The sequence below is a fragment of the Saccoglossus kowalevskii genome, chromosome 16 (genome assembly GCF_978046115.1).
Source record: "Saccoglossus kowalevskii chromosome 16, keSacKowa6.1, whole genome shotgun sequence".
In the NCBI taxonomy this organism is placed as follows: Eukaryota; Metazoa; Hemichordata; class Enteropneusta; family Harrimaniidae; genus Saccoglossus; species Saccoglossus kowalevskii.
The window spans coordinates 31,580,644-31,601,829 of NC_140656.1; the positions used below are offsets into that span (position 1 = coordinate 31,580,644).

Consider the following 21,186-nt stretch of genomic DNA (forward strand, 5'->3'; position numbering starts at 1 on the left):
AAAATAAAATAGACAAAAACAGTACAAAAAACGCCGACCGAAAAATGTATATCGTTTAAAAGTATACTGAATGATCAGTGTTATTACGGCTCAGGGGTATGACTTCCTCTCACATTTTGGCATTTGGTGGCGCACTTTCGGCGAGAGTCGGAAATCCGGAAACAGTCGACCGTTTCGGGATAAGTGGGCGTGGCTACAACACGAGAAATATCCCAAATTTACTTGGATACGAGTAATCAATTTCAGCAAAAAAATCAATAACTGCCCATTTCAGTGGGACACAGATCTAAAATGGGACACGTGAGGGTGGGCATTGCACAGGCACTTTAAAAGTTGCAAACTCATGAGACGTCTTGGCTGATTTCGCCATCTGGCCCCATCATTAACCTTTATCAGTAATTTAACCTTTATCAGTAGATGCCATGGCAACCACCATTAAGCTGAAATATAAATCATGATAGACATATTGAATTTTTTTAAGGTTGTAAATGACGATTTTAAAGGAGTGTAATAATTCCTGTTTGTAAATGTGTCGATATATTTAATTACAAACATATCACTGAAATTTACATTTATGGCCTAGGGTTTCAAGACAATCGTAGATCTTCCTCATTCTTAACAGTCACGTTGGTGTATTGTTTCCCATGTCTCCGTGCTACGAGTTCTATTATTAGATCCATTATCAATGTACCAATGGATAAGCCCATTAGCACGTAGGCCAATGTCACAACACCAACTTCTTTAAACAGTTTACCCACAAGAAAAGAAAGTGACATGGCTGAGATCGATGCTGCAACTAAAAACGAAGATGTTGCTTTTCCTGTGAGTGTAATATATTGCTCAGCCCATGAAATAGCAGTAGGAAATATCGTTGCCATGAAAATCCCAAGCAGTGCTGTGGAAACCCACATCATTACAACAAATCGTTGGCTAAATAATAACAGTATTCCAGTGGAGATGCAAAGACCAATCACGTCAATCAGGAGCATTTGATTAGGAGTTAGACAGATTGCAATTACAATTCCCAATCCCCTTGAGACTGAAAAGCATCCCCAGAATAGTGAATTCAGATAAGAAGCAGTCTGTGTTGTGAATCCGTGTGGTGATCCCATAGCGTATGTATAAACAAAGTTACCAAATACAACCTCTTGTCCCGCATACAATCCAAAAAATATTACTAACAATCCGAGTAAAGTAAAACGAAACCTTCTAGTCTGTTTTCGACGACCCCTGTTGTTAGCGTCACAATATAAGGGTCTTTCTTTTCTAATTCGCAGATTACGTGATCCTTTACAGAAAAGCATGCAAAACGACACAGCTACAGTGAAATTATACAAAGCTATAATTGTGTATGGAATCCAAAGTTGTGAGATGTAGCTTTTTTGGGTAATTATGTCATTGCTATAAATGATACCATTGTCAAATGTGTAGTTGGTGTGATAGTTTTCTTCTTTGGCAGATGTGGCATTTTCAATATCTCTCTCGAATTCATTATTTGTTTCTACAATAGGTGTTGTAGTTTCCAGTAAGACGCGCAATATGTCATCACCATCGCCAAAAGTATATCTCGTTGTTGGTAGCAATTTCCCTTCTATTTTTGTATTCATTTTAATCACCGATGTTGATGGCTGCATCGTCATGCTTACATCATAAGATGAATTCACCACAAGGTCACTCTGATGTGGTGGCGATGTGAGAAATGGACCAGCTATCATTGGAGATATGGTGGCACCAACGGCAAATATAAAGTGGAGAGCTTGCATGTAGGATCCAGATTTATTTTTCCATAAGTTAACACCAACAACGTTAGCACCTACAACAAAATGTATAACGATATTTGAAAAAAAAAGTGACCAACTTGCCCAGAAATGTTAATGAGTCAGCCACCATATTATTTCATATCTGCTTAAGGTATGTAGATTGAACAGTTTGTTGAATTCATATACATATTTACGAACCAGTTGAGCAAGGCTAACCGAGTCGTGACCTCGATGTGGTTCGTAACCAGTCTTGTGATTGGTTGTGACAAATTCTGAACAGGCCACACCTCCAACTGTGCCGTGCGTTCAGGCAAACCGTTAGGAATTCCTAAATGGAGTAAATTTGTGTAGTTTTCTTGATTTATTCTGCAGATATCGGTAAAATGTAGGTAGGGTTTTGGCGAAATTCGAAGAAGCAACTAATATTCTTCAACCTGGTATTTTTTTTATATTCTATTTTTCATTTTTTTCGTCTGTTTTTTCGAGTTTAAAAAATGTGAGCTGGCTGGAGCCTTCATCCCTTGTCTATTTCTTATACTAGATACCAGCCGATACCCCCCCCCCCCGCTCATAGAGACTGCGTATTACAGTTGATTATAGTTCCTGGGCTCCCTGTGCTCGTACAATGCAAAATGCATATTTGATTAGGTTGGTTGGCCATCAAGTACCATCCTATGGCACCCAATTCATATATCACCAATACCATAGTACAGAGTTATGTTAACAGCGAGTCACAAATACGACTAATATACTACTAGTAAATTTTTATTTAATTAATTGTACGGATGAGATTACATTTACATTATGAAATGGCCACGATGTACCACGGATCCTATAGTCAAGGTTCGAATAAATCTACTTAGTTACAATTGACTTTGTGACCAATTCTATCTACCAACAGAGACAACCAAACTAATAAATTGTACATAAAACCTATTTTACAACACACAACACGGGATTCAACCTAGCAATGATGGCAATAACCTCATCACTGCAATCAGGGGTCTTATATAAGCAAAGATGGCGTCTTTGACTGTTGCGCAGATCAACGAGTACAAAATGAGACGTTACCAAGCTTTAATAAGGTATTTTTGGAAGGTATCGAAGGAGTCACCGACCGTAATTTGTGCTCACAGGTCAAGGTCATACTTTTTATTAGAAGAGCGCATTGGATTGTGGGAGATTCAATGTTTATCAACACAAATGTCGCACATGCGAAGCGCGTCGACCACCGCCCTTTAAAATACAGTTTGAAATCGCGTGTGTCAACACCACCCCACAGCGACTAAATGGTAAGAAAAGTTATAATCTCTGACATCGCAGACAAAGTATACTTTACCTGTGTCAATGATTCCTTCTGATACTGTAAGCAGAACATTGACCACTATTAGCAATGCAAACGAGTTGCACCATGGAATCACAAATACACTCACTGCCAAGCCAAGTAGCGATACACCCAGAAGTATTTGGTTTTCAAATCGATCAAAGCAAATACCACCAATAACTGAACCGGTCATGTAACCAGCTCCTCCAGCGGTGAATATGAGAGCTATTGTATCAACTCCTACACCAACTTGGAGCTGCAAATCAATCAGACTTGGGCCAAGTACTCCAACACACATACCCTAAAACCATTAGTGAATTGAAGAAGAGTATTTTTAATATAATTGATTTTCGCAAAAGTTGTACCTAAATTCATAAAATCTTATCACGTTCTACCTTTTACTATGTACTTGAAACACATAAAATAACATACCAAACCAAGGAACGCAGCATACAGAAGAAAGGTCAACAATATTTTATGTATAGGTTTGTTGACCACTCGTTCAACTTTATTTTCATGTACAACATTGTTGACATCAATCTCCATTTCTGACTTCGAGAACATAATTTCCTTGAATGCACAGACGAAACACATATATCAAGTATTACGTATATTCTAATTAATCATGATATAACAAATAGAAAACAATATTGGGTAAAATAAACAATTATAAGTATTACAGCAATTCCAGGCACTGATTTGACGCTGAAGTAGTGCTAGATGTTGATAACTTACTACAATAGGTTACACACTTTGTTTTCACATTTACATAAGTTGTAACTAGAAATATAAACATCGGCTGCAAATCAGAGGAATGATTGACAAATATAGCCCACAATGTTTTCTATTTTTGCTACAAAATCAGGTACACCTAGACGTTGAGGCGCGTCTGTCTTTCATTCACTTTTGGTCGGTCATCGTGTCGATTGCGTGTCTACAAATCGGCATATGTCCCACAGGGAGCCCAGGAACTATGATCAACTGTACGCACTCCCTATGAGCAGGGGGGGGGGGGGTTATCGGCTAGTATCTAGTGTAAGAAATAGACAAGGGATGAAGGCTCCAGTCAGCTCACATTTTTTAAACTCGAAAAAATAGACGAAAAAAATGAAAAATAAAATCTAAAAAAAATACCAGGTTGAAGAATATTAGTTGCTCCTTCGTGTTTCGCCAAAGCCTTACCTACATTTTACCCATATCTGCAGAAAAAATCAAGAAAACTACACAAATTGGCTCCATTTAGGAATTCCTAACGGTTAGTCCGACCGCACGACACCGTTGGAGGCGTGGCCTGTTCAGCATTTGTCAACAACCAATCACAAGACTGGTTACGAACCAGTTGAGCGAGGCTAACCGAGTCGTGACCTCGATGTGGTTCGTAACCATCTTGTGATTGGTTGTTGACAAATGCTGAACAGGCCACGCCTCCAACTGTGCCGTGCGTTCGGGCAAACCGTTAGGAATTCCTAAATGAAGTAAATTTGTGTAGTTTTCTTGATTTATTCTGCAGATATCGGTAAAATGTAGGTAGGGCTTTGGCGAAATTTGAAGAAGCAACTAATATTCTTCAACCTGGTATTTTTTTTATATTTAATTTTTCATTCTTTTCGTCTGTTTTTTCGAGTTTAAAAAATGTGAGCTGGCTGGAGCCTTCATCCCTTGTCTATTTCTTACACTAGATACCAGCCGATACCCCCCCCCCCCCGCTCATAGAGGACTGCGTATTACAGTTGATTATAGTTCCTGGGCTCCCTGTGATATGTCCAAGTTGTTTAAGCACCACGTATTTCTATGGGCTTTGTGCGCGCTGCTGTGGAACGCCGGCGGAGCCGGTGAAAACTCGAGAAAACAACACAAACTCAACTTTGAAGTAATCCTGAACAACCAAATTCATATATGTTACACACGTAGGGCTAATCTTGTTACACTTTTCAGGGGACTCTCAACAACCATCGCAAAGTACCGTTTTCTGCGAGTTTTTGGTCTTTGTTTTCACCGCGAGGGTTGCCAGGCGGTAGAAAATGCCCGGATGTCCGCCCCGAGGATAGTAGGAATAATGCACTTTGATCAATAATTCTGTCATGATCAGACGGTCAGCTGGTTCTGTAAAATAACGTTCTTTACAGTGCCACTACTTTATGCCCTCTCACTGAAATAACATGTGACGCAAATTGAAGTAAGAAATTAAGGGTTGGACCATTTGATTTTTGAGGGGGGAAGGTCAGCTCAGTGAAAGGCAAATTCTTTTTTTTTTTTTATGTGTATGGAATTTTTTTTTTATCAGTAGGTTTGCTTGCAAATTTTTTTTTAGGAGTTCATGATATCCAAAATTTTTTTTCATTTTCTTCAACGGTGGTAGAAAAGACTTGCTATTTTACTGCTATTTTACGTTTTTTTGTCAAAGTGCCCTCAATTTCGACAAATTTGATCAAATCTCAAGACAAAACAGTCGGCCATTTTGGTCCAAATTTTGAAAAAAAATATGACGTGCATGTGTAACCCAATATACATGATCATCGTATAAAGTTTGATTGAAATCGCCCTATTCAGCTTCGGGAAACAGTTCCAGACACGTTACAGAATTTAAGATATTAAACAAAATGGCCGCCATTTCGACAAATTTGATCAAATCTCAAAACAAAAACATGGTGTTGTATTGTCTTGAAGTATAGTACATATGTACAAACTTTCAAGTGAATCAGGCGATATCTTTCAGAGGAATCAGCACAAAAATTAAAAAAAAAATGAAATGGCTGTGAGTCGGCCATTTTGGACCGAATCTTGAAAACAAAGTGACGTGCACCAATAACCCAATATGCATGATCACCATACAAAGTTTGATTGAAATCGCCCTGTTCACGTTTAAATATCAGAATTTAGCAAATTTGAGGGACAAAATGGCTGCCAGTCAGCCATATTTAATTGAATCGTAACGAAAATTGGCAGATTGTCTGTATACCAAGTTTGAACGAGATCGGTCAAAGGCTGTCTGATAAATGGATCCAGAAGGACGGACGGAACCGTTTTCGGACTTCGTCCGAACTGGGACTAAAAAGGTTCGTCGGAGAGAAAGTGTGCATCGTCCCCACATCCTGTTACAAAGCAACAACAGATCACAGACATTGTAACAAAAAGGGCTAAAATGCAGGTGACTGCTACATGTACTAAAGTGGCTGATGACAGTAGAATGGTTGGTGCAAGTGAGGTGGGTGGTGATAGTGGAATGGTTGATGCAAGTGAGGTGGGTGGTAAGAGTGGAGTGGTTGGTGAATGTGGGTTGGGTGGTGAGAATGAGATGGTAGGTATGAGTGAGGTGGTTGGTGAGAATGAGATGGTAGGTGTGAGTGAGGTGGGTGGTGATAGTGGAATGGTTGGTGAAAGTAAGGTGGGTGGTGAGAATGAGATGGTAGGTGTGAGTGAGGTGAGTGGTGATTGTGGAATGGTTGGTGAAAGTGAGGTGGGTGGTGAGAGTGGAATGGTTGGTGAATGTGAGTTGGGTGGTGAGAATGAGATAGTAGGTGTGATTGAGGTGGGTGGTGAAAGTGGAATGGTTGGTAAAAGTGAGGAGGGTGGTGAGAGTGGAATGGTTGGTGAATGTGGGTTGGGTGGTGAGAATGAGATAGTAGGTGTGAGTGAGGTGAGTGGTGAAAGTGACGTGGGTGGTGAGAATAAGGTGGGTGGTGAGAGTCGGATTGTAGGTCAGAACGAGATTGCTCTGTAAGAGTGTGATGTAAAACATTTGCTGACAAAAAAATTTCTCATTTATTTTAATATTTATTTTATTACATTTTATTTATTTTTGACTCTCGTGTGCGAAGCACACAATGGGAGTCTTTGCAGTTACCTTGTCTGTATGTGTGATCTGATATCTCAAGAACGGTATGTTGGTTTTTAATGAAACTTGGTGAATAGATGCTCTGGGCTAATACGCAGATTTGATTAGGTTTTCATTAGGCAATTTTCGCTTTTCCACTGATATCTCAGGTACTAATCATCACATTTCAATGAAACTTCCATAGATACATAGGACATTCACAGACAAATATGAGATATACTAATTACCTAATTTCCGTAATTACTCAATTTTTAGCTTTTGATATTTCAAGTACTATGACTTCATTTCTTTTCAACGAATCTTGGTACATAGATGTTCTAGGACAATACACAGACCTGATTAGTTTTGGGTTAAGATCATATTAATTACTTAATTTGCATAATAAATCATAATTTTTGATTATAATCACATTTCAATGAAACTTCGTACATAGATGGTCTGTGACAGTACTTATCTTAATTTAATGAATCTTGGTACATATATACTCTAACACAATGTGATGATTAAGTTAGTTTTAGGTTTATATACATCTATAATAATTATATAATATCTATACTAATATAAATCTATAATAATTTACTTTTCAGCTTTCAATTAATTTAGTTATGATTAAACATCACATTATAATGAAACTTTGTACATGTGCACCCTGGAACAATATACAGACCTAAATCTATACATACTAATTTCTCAATTTGTATAATAATTCATTTGGTTCATTGAGGTAATCAACAGACATGATTAGTTTAATGCATATTGATTATCTATGATTAGCCCATTTCTGATATTAAACAAAAATCAGATTTAAATTGAATTCATCGCAGAGGTGCTCTGAAACTAATTAGAATAAAAACCATGGATGAAAAATGAAATGTATTTTCTGTATGTATTATAAATTGTGATAATGTGAATCACATTTTTTCATGTTATGCATCTCAAATAGCAGACAAAAATTAGTTGCCAAGCTTCTTGTTTGAAAAGCAAATCTTAAATTTTGAATTAATTTTAATGTGTCTCCAATACTCTCAGCACCCAAGAGTTCTTTCTAAGCTTCCTTTGATATTTATTTTATTTGTACTTGTTTAATACGACATGGTTCCATACATACATCTTGTCTATTATTGTGGTCACATAACATACTGTGGAATGCTTTATTTGCACTGGCATTTTATTTTCCCTGTTTTACCTGTAGTCAATTTCCTGCAAAATAAATTCCAGTGAAAATGCTGCTTTCTCTATACGTTGCATTGAGTCTTAATACAACGTAGTGAAAATTAGATCCACACAATGCCAGAAAGCTGTTTTCAGCGAAAATAAATTTATGAGAAAATAAGGTATTTTACAGTAGTCAGCAATATTGCAAGCAACTTTTCTAACAATGTTTCTGTTTTAGTCTGTAAATGTATTTAAACTAAAACAGCTAAATTGTCAGAGATGTTGCATGCAATACCGCATTTGCTCTATTAGTAGCGCATGCTCTTGTGTAAATAACAGAGGTGTTTCTATGGTCAAAATACATCATATTTTAATAAATCAGTATACAATCAATGCAATTGTTGCCGTACATGTGCTTCTTTTGGAGATGCTCTTCTAATAGAGCATATGTGGTATACAATCTAAATGCAACTAGAGTGAAATTGTTTTTGAAATTAATATTGAAATGCAGATATTAATTTTCCCTCTGCTATTAATTAATCCACAAACCAGAATTATTGACATCCATTTATATATGACCTAGTTTCTTCTTGTACTATGTGCCCTCTTATCTTGGCAGGAAGAATTACTATATTTTTATGACGCAGTAATTAAAGTGAATCTACCGTGTTCAGAGATGACACGACAACAGCTGATGGAAACATTTTTTTACCGAAGTCATATAGTGACAAATATTTTTTTTTACACTGGTGAAGCAGGAATTTTTTTTTTGAAGAACCCTTCACTTTGCAAATTTTTTTTTTCGTTTCTGACCTCCCCCCTCAAAAATCAAATGGTCCAACCCTAAGTTGAGAGCCTCGATCGTTTTATTGGAGGAGAAATTCAAAACTAATGCACCTCCACTTTTATGGGCGGAGCTTTCTTCCAGTGCGCTTCAAATTGCAGACATGCTGTCTGCATTATTTGTAACAACTTCTGTAAATTTGAAAACAAAGTGTGTAACCTATTGTAGTAAGTTATCAACATCTAGCACTACTTCAGCGTCAAATCAGTGCCTGGAATTGCTGTAAGTATTAGTGAACATTTGAATGGACAATATACTAGCATATACAAGACAATATGACCATTACACCGATTTGTAGTCGACACTGAATGAATATAGGTCACAGCGAGCGGCTATGGTTAGAGTTTCATAAGCACATTGAGGTGGTCACAACTTCTTCATGCCATGGTATAAATTGTTGGCACTATGATGTATTTGATTAATAATTTAAATTAGTTATTAAAAACAATAAACCAAATATAGAAATAATCCGTACCTGCTGCAGTTGTGACCTATGAGAAATAAAGCATGGCGTATATCGCAAAGAAAGACACGTGATGATCAAACACTTGATGTGTCAAAGTCCAACAATATTTTCTGTATTGATGTCATTCACTTATGAAGGTTTGATTCACAAACACTGTCACCAGACTCCGTATGTCACAGTGTAACCCACACATAAATGAACATTTAATCATTGTTGGCTGTGTCCATACACAACTATACAATAAATTGCAGTAATTGGTCGCATGACTAGTAGATCGCTGTAAAAGCAGACATTAAATAGAATCAACCAGTGTCCTTTTTATTTGATTGTTCGCCCACAAGTGTTATTGAATCACGTAATGTATTTCCAACTGCATTTGTCAATCAATATAGTTGTACCATGCCATATATCAGTAAACCATCCAATTACAGATTAAAGACATGATTAAAAAATTAGAGGCAAAGTGTTGTATAACAAGAATAAAAATGCACATTGGTAAAAACGCAATGATATCGGCTGAGGATAATTGGACAAACACACACACACGATGCTACAAAAGGGAATACACTGAATGCATTGGATAGAATTACATGGGGGGGGAGACTTTACAATTTGAGATCAAATACAAAATCTCTATCACTGTATAATTAGATGATCTCTTTCAGAAGTTACACTCTTACACATGTACTCATTAGATTAATTGTACACCTAAAAATAAGTTAATTCATTAATAATTCAAAAGAAATCTCTTTGAAGGATTTAGTTTTTAGATTTTTGTTCAAATTTCATTTATGAAAGATATAACGCATTTTGAATCCAATCAATTGTCCAGACAAATGAAGATATGATGTAAATAAATTTATATATTGTGCCATGAGCTATGTGGTCTCAAATAGTTATTATAAATCTTCCTCCTCTTTAACAGAGACATTTGTATATAGCTTGTCGTGTCTTTGTGCTACAATTTCCATTACTATGTTCATTATCAATGTACCAATGGACAAGCTCATTAACACGTAGACCAATGTCACAACACCAACTTTTTTAAACAGTTTACCCACAAGAAAGGAAAGTAACATGACAGATAATGATCCTGCGATGATGAACGAAGACGTGTTTTTCCCGAGAGTGTAACATATTGCTCAGCCCATGAAATAGCAGTAGGAAATATCGTTGCCATGAAAATCCCAAGCAGTGCTGTGGAAACCCACATCATTACAACAAATCGTTGGCTAAATAATAACAGTATTCCAGTGGAGATGCAAAGACCAATCACGTCAATCAGGAGCATTTGATTAGGAGTTAGACAGATTGCAATTACAATTCCCAATCCCCTTGAGGCTGAAAAGCATCCCCAGAAAAGTGAATTCAGATAAGAAGCAGTCTGTGTTGTGAATCCGTGTGGTGATCCCATAGCGTATGTATAAACAAAGTTACCAAATAAATCCTCCTGTCCCACATACAATCCAAAATATATAACTAACAATACGAGTAATGTAAAACGAAATCTTCTATCCTCCATTCGACCACTCATGTTATTAGATCAAGGCGAAGATGATGGTCGTTCCTTTCTAATTCGCAGATTACGCGACCCAGTACAGAAAAGTATATAAAATGGTAAAGCTACGGAGAGAATATACAAAGCTAAAATTGTATATGGAATCCAAATTTTTTAGACGTTGCTTCTTGCTGTATTTGTGGCATTGGTGTTGTCGGTGTCATGGTCAAATAAATAGTTGACTTTTTCTTCAGATGATGTATGGAAATCACTTTCTGCATCTATCCCGATTTCAGGAACAATATGTCTTAAGACTAATGGTTTTCAGCTGGGAAAACTTTTTGTCATCTTTTGTGTGAACATTTGGCAAAACTACTAGTCTATCGTCCATGATTGAATTTACAGTGGTCTTCCATGTCGAGGACTTTAATGTCACGTTGACATCAAAAGATGAATTCATCACAGCTTCACTTGGTTGTGGAAGTGGTGTTAAAAAGGGACTTGCTACTAGAGGGGATATGGTGGCACCGATAGCAAAGATAAAGTACATAGCTTGCAGGTATGGTCCAGATTTATTTCCCCACAAGTTCACGCAAACAACAATAGCACCTGTAAAATGAAAATTAAATTTATTGTGAATTCATCGTTAGAATATCACTTCTCACTAGTTCACGCCTCACTCTAGTAGTGAGTATAATTCATACGCCAAACGATAAGTTTGTTACTAATGCAAAGTAAGTATGTTTTTGTTGATTTTCGATCAACTATCATTTTCACATGTAACTATCAGGGGGAAATTTCTGTATTCTCGGGTTCTCCACACTTGCCAGGGGGGGAAACTCGTCTCGTCTCTATATCTCGTCCCCTTGAGGTACGGGATCGGGAAAGTCACTTTAACTTTACAGTCAAATAAGGCACACACAACGAAATACGTTTCAACTCTCGTCTTAGCGATCTTTTGGAGCACTCTATAAGACACAGCGCCCTGGGGAAAAGTCCCCAAAACTCTCACAAGGCTGAACCAAGACTCGCCCAAGACTGGACTGCCTCAAGGCTCGCCCCTGGACTGGACTCTCGACTCTCCAGGACTGCACTCTCTCTTCTGCGTCTATCGTGCTGTGCTCCCCAAGACCAACTAAAACAACTTTATTCATTTTCAAAACTCTAACCAATTACAAAACAGTAAAAAGACTCTAGGGCGTAACCTTCAATCATAAAGCCAATCACACTAAGTACTGAATACGTCATATCTTTTGATTAATCGTTCACTACATTAATAACTATGGATACCAACTGTCAAAATCGCGACGGTTATCTGGTAATTAGTTCCAAATCACTGAGCCAAGTTCCGTCCAAAACTTCAAATAGGCCTGAACGATGACAGACATAACACAGCAATTCGCTAATAATCAGCTAATTAAGTCGGTTAACAGATACGCGAAAACAAATTCATGACATAACCCTCGACGAGTATCATATTTACGACATTATCATTACACTCAATTGAGCTTTGTTTTATTACAATGAAATACAAATATTGATAGTACTATAATGTCTGTACATCTAAAGTATATATGTAAATATTAATATATCTATGCTCATTTTACCTGTGTCAAGGCTTCCTTCTGTCACTAAAAGTAGAATATATACTACTACCAACAACACAAACGAGTTACACCATGGAATCAAAAATATACACACTGCCATACCAAGAAGTGTCACACCTAGAAGTAGTTGGTTCTCGAATTTGTCAAAGCAAATGCCGCTAACAAGAGAACCAGTGATGTAACCAACTCCCCCGATGGTGAAGATGAGGGCTACTGTGTCAACTTTGACGCCAACTTGAAGCTGTAAATCAATCAGACTGGGCCCAAATATTCCAATGCACATCCCCTGAAACAATAAAGGAAGAATAAGTATGTATTTCCATATGTAATTTATTATTTTGGTTTTGAAAATATTATAATATGTATTTGAGTTTTACAACGAAATATGCCAAGGACTAAAACGTATGAGTGTAGGAATGATTAATACCTAGTGGTGGCAGTTCTGCACGAAGTTGGTCATTCTAGTTGGCACGTAGCACGACTTACTTTCAAACATTAGTTTGTGTAGTGGTAAATGCGTGTAACCCCTACTTCTGAGTATGGTAATAATTAAATACATAAATAAATCTCTCGTTTTTATAACTACAATCGATAAGTGATGAATTCATGTTGGCGTTGGGCTAAGGATAGCCTTGGTTTTTGAAATGAAACCTGCAGTTTGATGTTTGCGATCGTTAAACTTTATATTCATAGCCCCTATTTAAAAATACATTTTACTCTTGTAATAACATACCATACCAAGGAACGCAGCGTACAGGAGAAAAGTTAACAATATTTTATGTGTCTGCGTGTTGTCTCGTTCTCGTTCATTTTCATGTACATGTTCGATTGCCAAATTGCACTGGACATCAATCACCATCTCAGTCTTTGTTGTACAGGACATCACAGTTATCAGTAGGTGAACTACAAAAAACACTTAACATTCAGACAATCACAATGTAGAATTAACAGCATGTTTATGAAAGGGAACATTCACAAATAATCTGGGTGCTACTATGTAATACACTAAGCCATTGTGTTACAGATAGTGTAACAAGCCGGTAGGCTGGTTGGCGATCCGCTCCGCTCAAAAACAAGCACCATGTTTTTGGCTGTTTCCATGGTGTGACATAAACGTGAAGCTAACGTCGGTTTATAACTAATACGAAGTTCGCAAACACCATTCAGTTTTTGGAAGTCACTTAGTTTATTACTAGGACCACAATCACTCTCCTAGTCGAGTGACTGTGCTAGGACGTATTCTGCTGTTACATTTATTATTTCCAACAGTTTTGCGATAGCATTTTCAAGAATGAAGCGTTTCCTGTAAATGCTGGAAAGCGAAATAATGAAATAACGAGATGGTAAATATTTACCTAAAGTACAGTGTGTTGACCTTCATAAAAATATACTTCATAATGCAAAACATTAGTCACGGTGAGTTATTTAAATATACAACTCCTAATCGAAAAATATGACCACAGTCCAGAATTTCAGACGGATATTAAGAAACCTAAGAGCATATCAAAAGCATTTACTCTAAAATATAAAAAAGAACTGCAGTCAAAAGTCAAGAATGCCAGCAAATAAAGGACTCTGTCCCACAATCCTTTGTGCGCGTTATTACGGACACGCGCAAAAAACTGTACCACGCTTGTCAAATCTGGGTCAAATATACAGTAGCTACTATCTTGCCACAGTGGAGTGTTCGGTGACCATTGAATTAGCCCGTGATTCATATTTTATGTGTATTAATTTATTCATCAATTTTCGTGACTGACAGTACTGCCCAAATTTTAGCCAAAAAAACGCAACTGGTGAAACGCAAGAGCATTGCCAGGCGATGGACGCGGGGCTCTTTGGCGACGACCGCATAGAGGTCAAAATACGCGTTCTATTTTTACGCGTTAAATATGGCTCTTCCATTTCGCCCCCTCCGGAATGTTCTACTTTCACAGCCTAATCGCAGGTTTTTCGAAAAAACGTCGAAAAAACACAAGAATTAGTAGAAATGTTCCTGTTTTGGGCGGATTATTGATGGAGAATAATGTCTTTATTACAAAAATGCTGAAAAACCGTGAGTTGTTGCCTTAGTTATTTTTTTATTGGCGAAAAACTGCGAACTCGGCAAATTTGGTTGCACAACTTCCCTTTATCATATACACCCAGCGACACCGATAAAACTGGTAGGAGGTAATACATTTGGGGCGAAAGTATTCAAAAATCAGTTTTTGGATGTTGCAATGGCAATGGTGGGCCAGGATTGTTTTCCAATTAGTGACGGCACGACCTACCTGTGAAGTATGAACAAAACCGGCCGAGCCGAAACAATCACAGAGGAGTTAAAAGCCGTTGCTGGTGAAAAGTTACCCCAACTTTAGGGTCAAATTTCTCGGTAATGAAAACAGATATCAAAAATTCAAATGGTAACTTTGTGCCCACACTCAAGCTGAGTAGAATGAGCTATGTCTGAAGTGTTTTATCCCAAATTTGTAGGAAGAGATACATTTGGCGCGAAGCTATCCAAAAATCAGTTTTTTGGCTGTTGCTATGGCAACGGTGGGCCAAAAAAAATTTTCGGATTTTTCCTTATAACTAGGGTTAAGGTGTGACCTACCTGCCAAGTTTGAACGAAATCGGCCAAGCCAAAAAAATCACAGAAGAAATAACAAGCCGGTAGGCTGGTTGGCGATCCGCTCCGCTCAAAAACAAGCACCATGTTTTTGGCTGTTTCCATGGTGTGACATAAACGTGAAGCTAACGTCGGTTTATAACTAATACGAAGTTCGCAAACACCATTCAGTTTTTATAAGTCACTTAGTTTATTACTAGGACCACAATCACTCTTTTAGTCGAGTGACTGTGCTAGGACGTATTCTGCTGTTACATTTATTATTTCCAACAGTTTTGCGATAGCATTTTCTAGAATGAAGCGTTTCCTGTAAATGCTGGAAAGCGAAATAATGAAATAACGAGATGGTAAATATTTACCTAAAGTACAGTGTGTTGACCTTCATAAAAATATACTTCATAATGCAAAACATTAGTCACGGTGAGTTATTTAAATATACGACTCCTAATCGAAAAATATGACCACAGTCCAGAATTTCAGACGGATATTAAGAAACCTAAGAGCATATCAAAAGCATTTACTCTAAAATATAAAAAAGAACTGCAGTCAAAAGTCAAGAATACCAGCAAATAAAGGACTCTGTCCCACAATCCTTTGTGCGCGTTATTACGGACACGCGCAAAAAACTGTACCACGCTTGTCAAAGTGAATAAGTACTGAGAAATAATTCTAAACTCATAGTTGCTGTCGACATAGGAAGTAAAGTAAGCAAATAACACCGAATAAACAGCAAGGTAAAGACTATGTCTAATTATAGTAAACACGTACTGCGTGCGTGATTCGAACCGGCGCTCGCGTACGGCACCTAATCGCCTAGCTTCACGCCACTACACGTCTTCCCCTCGGCCACCGAGCATCCCCAAAAAAGAATGCTTAATAACCGAGCTTATTACGTGCAGAGAACGTGAAACCCGTCCACGCGATTCGCGCCACACAGCGTGGCCAGAATGCGGCAAAGGCCTTCAGATCTAATCTGGGTCAAATATACAGTACGCTACTATCTTGCCACAGTGGAGTGTTCGGGGACCATTGAATTAGCCCGTGATTCATATTTTATGTGTATTAATTTATTCATCAATTTTCGTGACTGACAGTACTGCCCAAATTTTAGCCAAAAAAACGCAACTGGTGAAACGGAAGAGCATTGCCAGGCGATGGACGCGGGGCTCTTTGGCGACGACCGCATAGAGGTCAAAATACGCGTTCTATTTTTACGCGTTAAATATGGCTCTTCCATTTCGCGCCCTCCGGAATGTTCTACTTTCACAGCCTAATCGCAGGTTTTTCGAAAAACGTCGAAAAAACACAAGAATTAGTAGAAATGTTCCTGTTTTGGGCGGATTATTGATGGAGAATAATGTCTTTATTACAAAAATGCTGAAAAACCGTGAGTTGTTGCCTTAGTTATTTTTTTATTGGCGAAAAACTGCGAACTCGGCAAATTTGGTTGCACAACTTCCCTTTATCATATACACCCAATGACACTGATAAAACTGGTAGGAGGTAATACATTTGGGGCGAAAGTATTCAAAAATCAGTTTTTTGATGTTGCAATGGCAATGGTGGGCCAGGATTGTTTTCCAATTAGTGACGGCACGACCTACCTGTGAAGTATGAACAAAACCGGCCGAGCCGAAACAATCACAGAGGAGTTAAAAGCCATTGCTGGTGAAAAGTTACCCCAACTTTAGGGTCAAATTTCTCGGTAATAAAAACAGATATCAAAAATTCAAATGGTAACTTTGTGCCCACACTCAAGCTGAGTAGAATGAGCTATGTCTGAAGTGTTTTATCCCAAATTTGTAGGAGGAGATACATTTGGCGCGAAGCTATCCAAAAATCAGTTTTTTGGCTGTTGCTATGGCAACGGAGGGCCAAAAATTTTTTTCAGATTTTTCCTTATAACTAGGGTTAAGGTGTGACCTACCTGCCAAGTTTGAACGAAATCGGCCAAGCCAAAAAAATCACAGAAGAAATAATAGTGAACACTGGAAATGTACACACACAGACACACACACACACACAAAACGACAAAAGTGATTATAAGGGCAATCTTAGCGGAGCGGATCGCCAACAAAAGTGATTATAAGGGCAATCCTAGCGGAGCGGATCGCCAATAAACCCATGAATTTACGAGCTGCCAATCATTACCTTAAAGGGTGGCAGTCGTCGAGCCGCGTCATGTTCGATATGGGACTCATAGCGACGTATACAACGCGTGTAAAATACATTGTTTGTTTACATGAAATTCGAGCACGCGCTGCGCGACGACCACCGCGCTTTAAAGTGATGGAATCTGGATGTGATGTGTTGTACCTAACAACTGGCCAGACGAACTCAAAACTATTTTGACACAGTCAATGTCAGATAATACAATTTTAATCGCGTCCTGGGTAAAACAAATATATGAACTTGTGCCATGGACGATCAATAACTGTATACAGTACATAGATATTTATTCCGATTAAAAGTTGGTTGAATTTATCTGTTGAACAATGATATTACACACAGGTCTTAGACATTGCCAAGTTATGGTATTTCGCAACCCTTTTATATATACATTGATGACTCTTCATGACATACGATAAAATTGATTATTATTACTACCGCAAAAACAACAAAATGAAACAAAACACAATTCCTAATTCGATTCTCGATTTTTATATACATTCAAACTAACTAATGTTCCTTGTTGGTCGGCAAATGCTGGTCGTGTGGTATGCTACGTCCACGTGACTACAAAGCATTTGATGCGTCTAAAGTCCAAATATAGCAGCAGAGGGTGCATGATTTGTATTGTTTGTAGCAATGTTAATGGGAAGGGATGATGCAATGTCAAAATAACCAGCATGTGTCACGTGGCTTTTATACTCCCATGATATATCCAACATCTTTTAAGATAAAGTAACCACAGAATAATCACCATTCTACCAGCAGATGAAAAGCAGAACTTTCCCTTTAAACATGTAACGCTGGAAACAAAGAAACTAGTAAACAGCCACTAATAGGAACAAAGAAAGAGTACTTTCCTAGTAAACGGCTAATGTTGAAAACAAAGATATTAGTGAACGGGTACTGTTTGGAACAAAGAAAATACTTACCTAGTAAATACTGAATGAAAACTGTCCGCCATCGTTGGAACAATAGAAATAATCCAGAAAGTAGTATCTCTATACATTACATTGTGTATACTGATACACTGTTGCAAATTACAACAGTTAACGGATCAATATGCACTGTAGATAGTGGAGGGGTACATTATCAAACCAAATCAAATATAACACACATATTCTAACTGACTATACAATGCAAGTAATTGGGAATATCAATTATGTATCCTGGGCGACATTGATTATGGACATTGCATTGTATCAAAGCTCGTATACATCGTTTATAATGGCGACTATTCAAGAATACCACGAAGTTGCAGACGGCCATTTCCTAGAAAGTTCCAATGCAGTGACGTCATTTAGCCAAATCGTTTTGTTCTCGTTCAACCTCAAGAAAATGGCCGTCACTAGAATTACGTACAGTTTAGCGAGCTTAAAGTGCCTGTGAAATGGCTGCTTTTTTCACGCCTAAAATTATCCATTGATACATAAATATTATTAATTTTTATGTTTCCAAGCATGAATTATTTTTTTAAGTGAAAAAATGTGATTTAAACTCAATCTACGGCAACTTTACTTTGTGTATTTTAAAACGAGGCTCCTCATTAGCTTCTCATTTGCACACAGAAATTCCCCTTGTGACGTCAGAAGGGGAAGTCGCATGGCAGCTTGCATTGCCGATACGTGTAAATAAGGCAAATTTCTTGTGCAGTTTTCTCGTCTTTGACTAAGTTTTCACTTATGTACTTGTTCGTCGAGGAGGAATGGACCATAATGAACACATAGTATCAATTTTTGTTGCATGGGATTGAGTTAGATGCGAAATATGTCCGTGCTGGTGTAGCTGGTCACCGTGATCGTCAGCGGCGCACGTTTGTACACTGTCGCTGGACAAAATAGAATTTGACGTCGGAATTATCTCGTTATTTAGCAGGTTATTAGGCACGTCACTACACTGTTGTATTTCATCGATCGTCTGAGTAAAACTTTCAAAGTTAAAATGAAAGAGAACATATTTTGACATTCTAAACATTAGACTATAGTGATCATTATAAAATAATTAAAAAAACGACAAATCACAGTTACTAAATAAATGACAGCCGCGTGGAAATAATTGGAATTTTGTTGAAATAGGTGAACGCGTCGGGTCACGACGAGGGCAAGTGCGTTAAAAGTGGCGTTTAATTGGATAACAAAAATAATCGAGATCGACACACATACCGATAAATTCAGAGTGGATTCGAGTTAGCGTGATCCATGACGTGATTGTCATAATTATAACATCATATTAAAACTTTATTTGGTGGAAACACATTGACCAAGCCCGGATTCTTATTTCATAAATTATTACGCAGATCAAGCTGCATGGAGCATGGAGGTAAAAAAAGAACAGAGGTGTGAATTCGACATTCAACACCAATCATCAAACAATTCAGAAACTTTTAGCCTTCGAAAATGAAAACAATTAGCAGTGTGTAAGGGCTGTGTAATTTCCTGTTTGTCCAACGCTTCGTTTTCGTGTCACTGTCAAAATTATTGCTACCTTTTACCTAACAGGGACTAAATGGTCTCTATAAAACGATAATCAGGATCGCAAAAAAGTCAACTCATTTGAAACACTTGCCGGACGTCTCTCTCTCTTCTGAAATCCACCTCGGTGATCATGGTCCGGAATCTATTTCTTTCAAAAGTGTTGCGCCAGGTTTATGTTGTCGACGTTGTTTTTTCATGGACGACAACAGTTTCTCCAAAAAAAAAGAATCTGAGGTTAAGTGGTTTTCGTCCACTGATGTCGCACCTTCGGATCGATTAGAAACGTGTGAATACTTACACTATGGCTATACGTTTCACTGCAACTGCCCACAACACATCTAAAAACTCTCTCTCAAAAAATTAAAATAGTCAAAAAAAAAAAGAAAAAAAAAACGCCGACCGAAAATATATATCGTTTGAAAGTATACTGAATGACTAGTGTTATTACGGCTCAGGGGTATGACTTCCTCTCACATTTTGGCATTTGGTGGCGCACTTTCGGCGAGAGTCGGAAATCCGGAAACAGTCGACCGTTTCAGGATAGGTGGGCGTGGCTACAACACGAGAAATATCTCAAATTTACTTGGATACGAGTAATCATTTTCGGCAAAAAAATCAATAACTGCCCATTTCAATGGGACACAGATCTAAAATGGGAAACGTGAGGGTGGGCATTGTACAGGCACTCCCGGGGAAATTTTAAACAGACAATTGTTGTCACGGTTTTCGCGCTGGTGAGTGTTTAATAAACATTACTGTCGATTGGGGATAGTTTCTGACGGGTGCTATATGAAAAAGGTGTACTTTTATCAACTTTTATTTGCAATGCCATTTGGCGTCGCACGTTTGTGTTACGCAAGTCTATAAGAGGAACCATAGCCTTTCTGTGTCGATAAAAATCCTAACGTCTGAAAATAGCAAATGTAATAACACTAAATGTATCACAAATTACAAAAATACCAGCACAAAGACTAAAAACTGACACAAGGAGAGGTATTGGCCCACAGCTATTAACGAGACTCAACATGTATATTCAAATTAACACATCACTATGCAAGACATACTAGTTTAAGTTCTATTTGAGTCAGACAATAGACAAATTGTATATTTGACATTTTGAAGGAAAGTTGACGGATTCCCAATTGTCACCCTGCTCTCCTTTCTCTGTGGATAGATTCATTTGTTTGTTTAAGATGATGCAGTTGATGAAGAGAAATTTCACAGCGGAATAGAACATGTTCTATATTCACCAAGAACAGATGTTTCCAGGCACGCAACGAACTCATAAGAAATCGTCCGTTTTATTGATAGGTCGCGGAGGTTTATATTTAACATGACATTCACATGTTTAACTACTTTTGAGTTGTCGCTAAAATGATGTTTTAACCAGAACATCTTATTCACCCATACCTCATCTAAGGGTTAAAATGGAATGCAGGGTCG

General features: G+C 37.8%; 2 protein-coding genes across 2 annotated transcripts; both read right to left on the reverse strand.

The window, feature by feature from the left end:
• Positions 1–520: 520 nt before the first annotated feature.
• On the reverse strand, positions 521–3,630 carry LOC144360016 (sodium-dependent glucose transporter 1A-like). The gene is made up of 3 exons (XM_078012928.2): positions 3,517–3,630; positions 3,100–3,385; positions 521–1,813 (listed from the first exon to the last, which is right to left on the reverse strand). Exons 1-3 carry the CDS (start codon positions 3,628–3,630, stop codon positions 588–590), a joined length of 1,626 nt encoding a protein of 541 aa, XP_077869054.2. The 3' UTR covers positions 521–587.
• Positions 3,631–10,283: 6,653 nt separating this feature from the next.
• Positions 10,284–13,372, reverse strand: LOC144361522 (solute carrier family 60 member 1-like). The gene is given in 5 exon segments (XM_078013500.1): positions 10,284–10,501; positions 10,504–10,834; positions 11,286–11,491; positions 12,490–12,775; positions 13,223–13,372. Coding segments are annotated over 5 exon segments (1,191 nt in total).
• Positions 13,373–21,186: the final 7,814 nt, after the last annotated feature.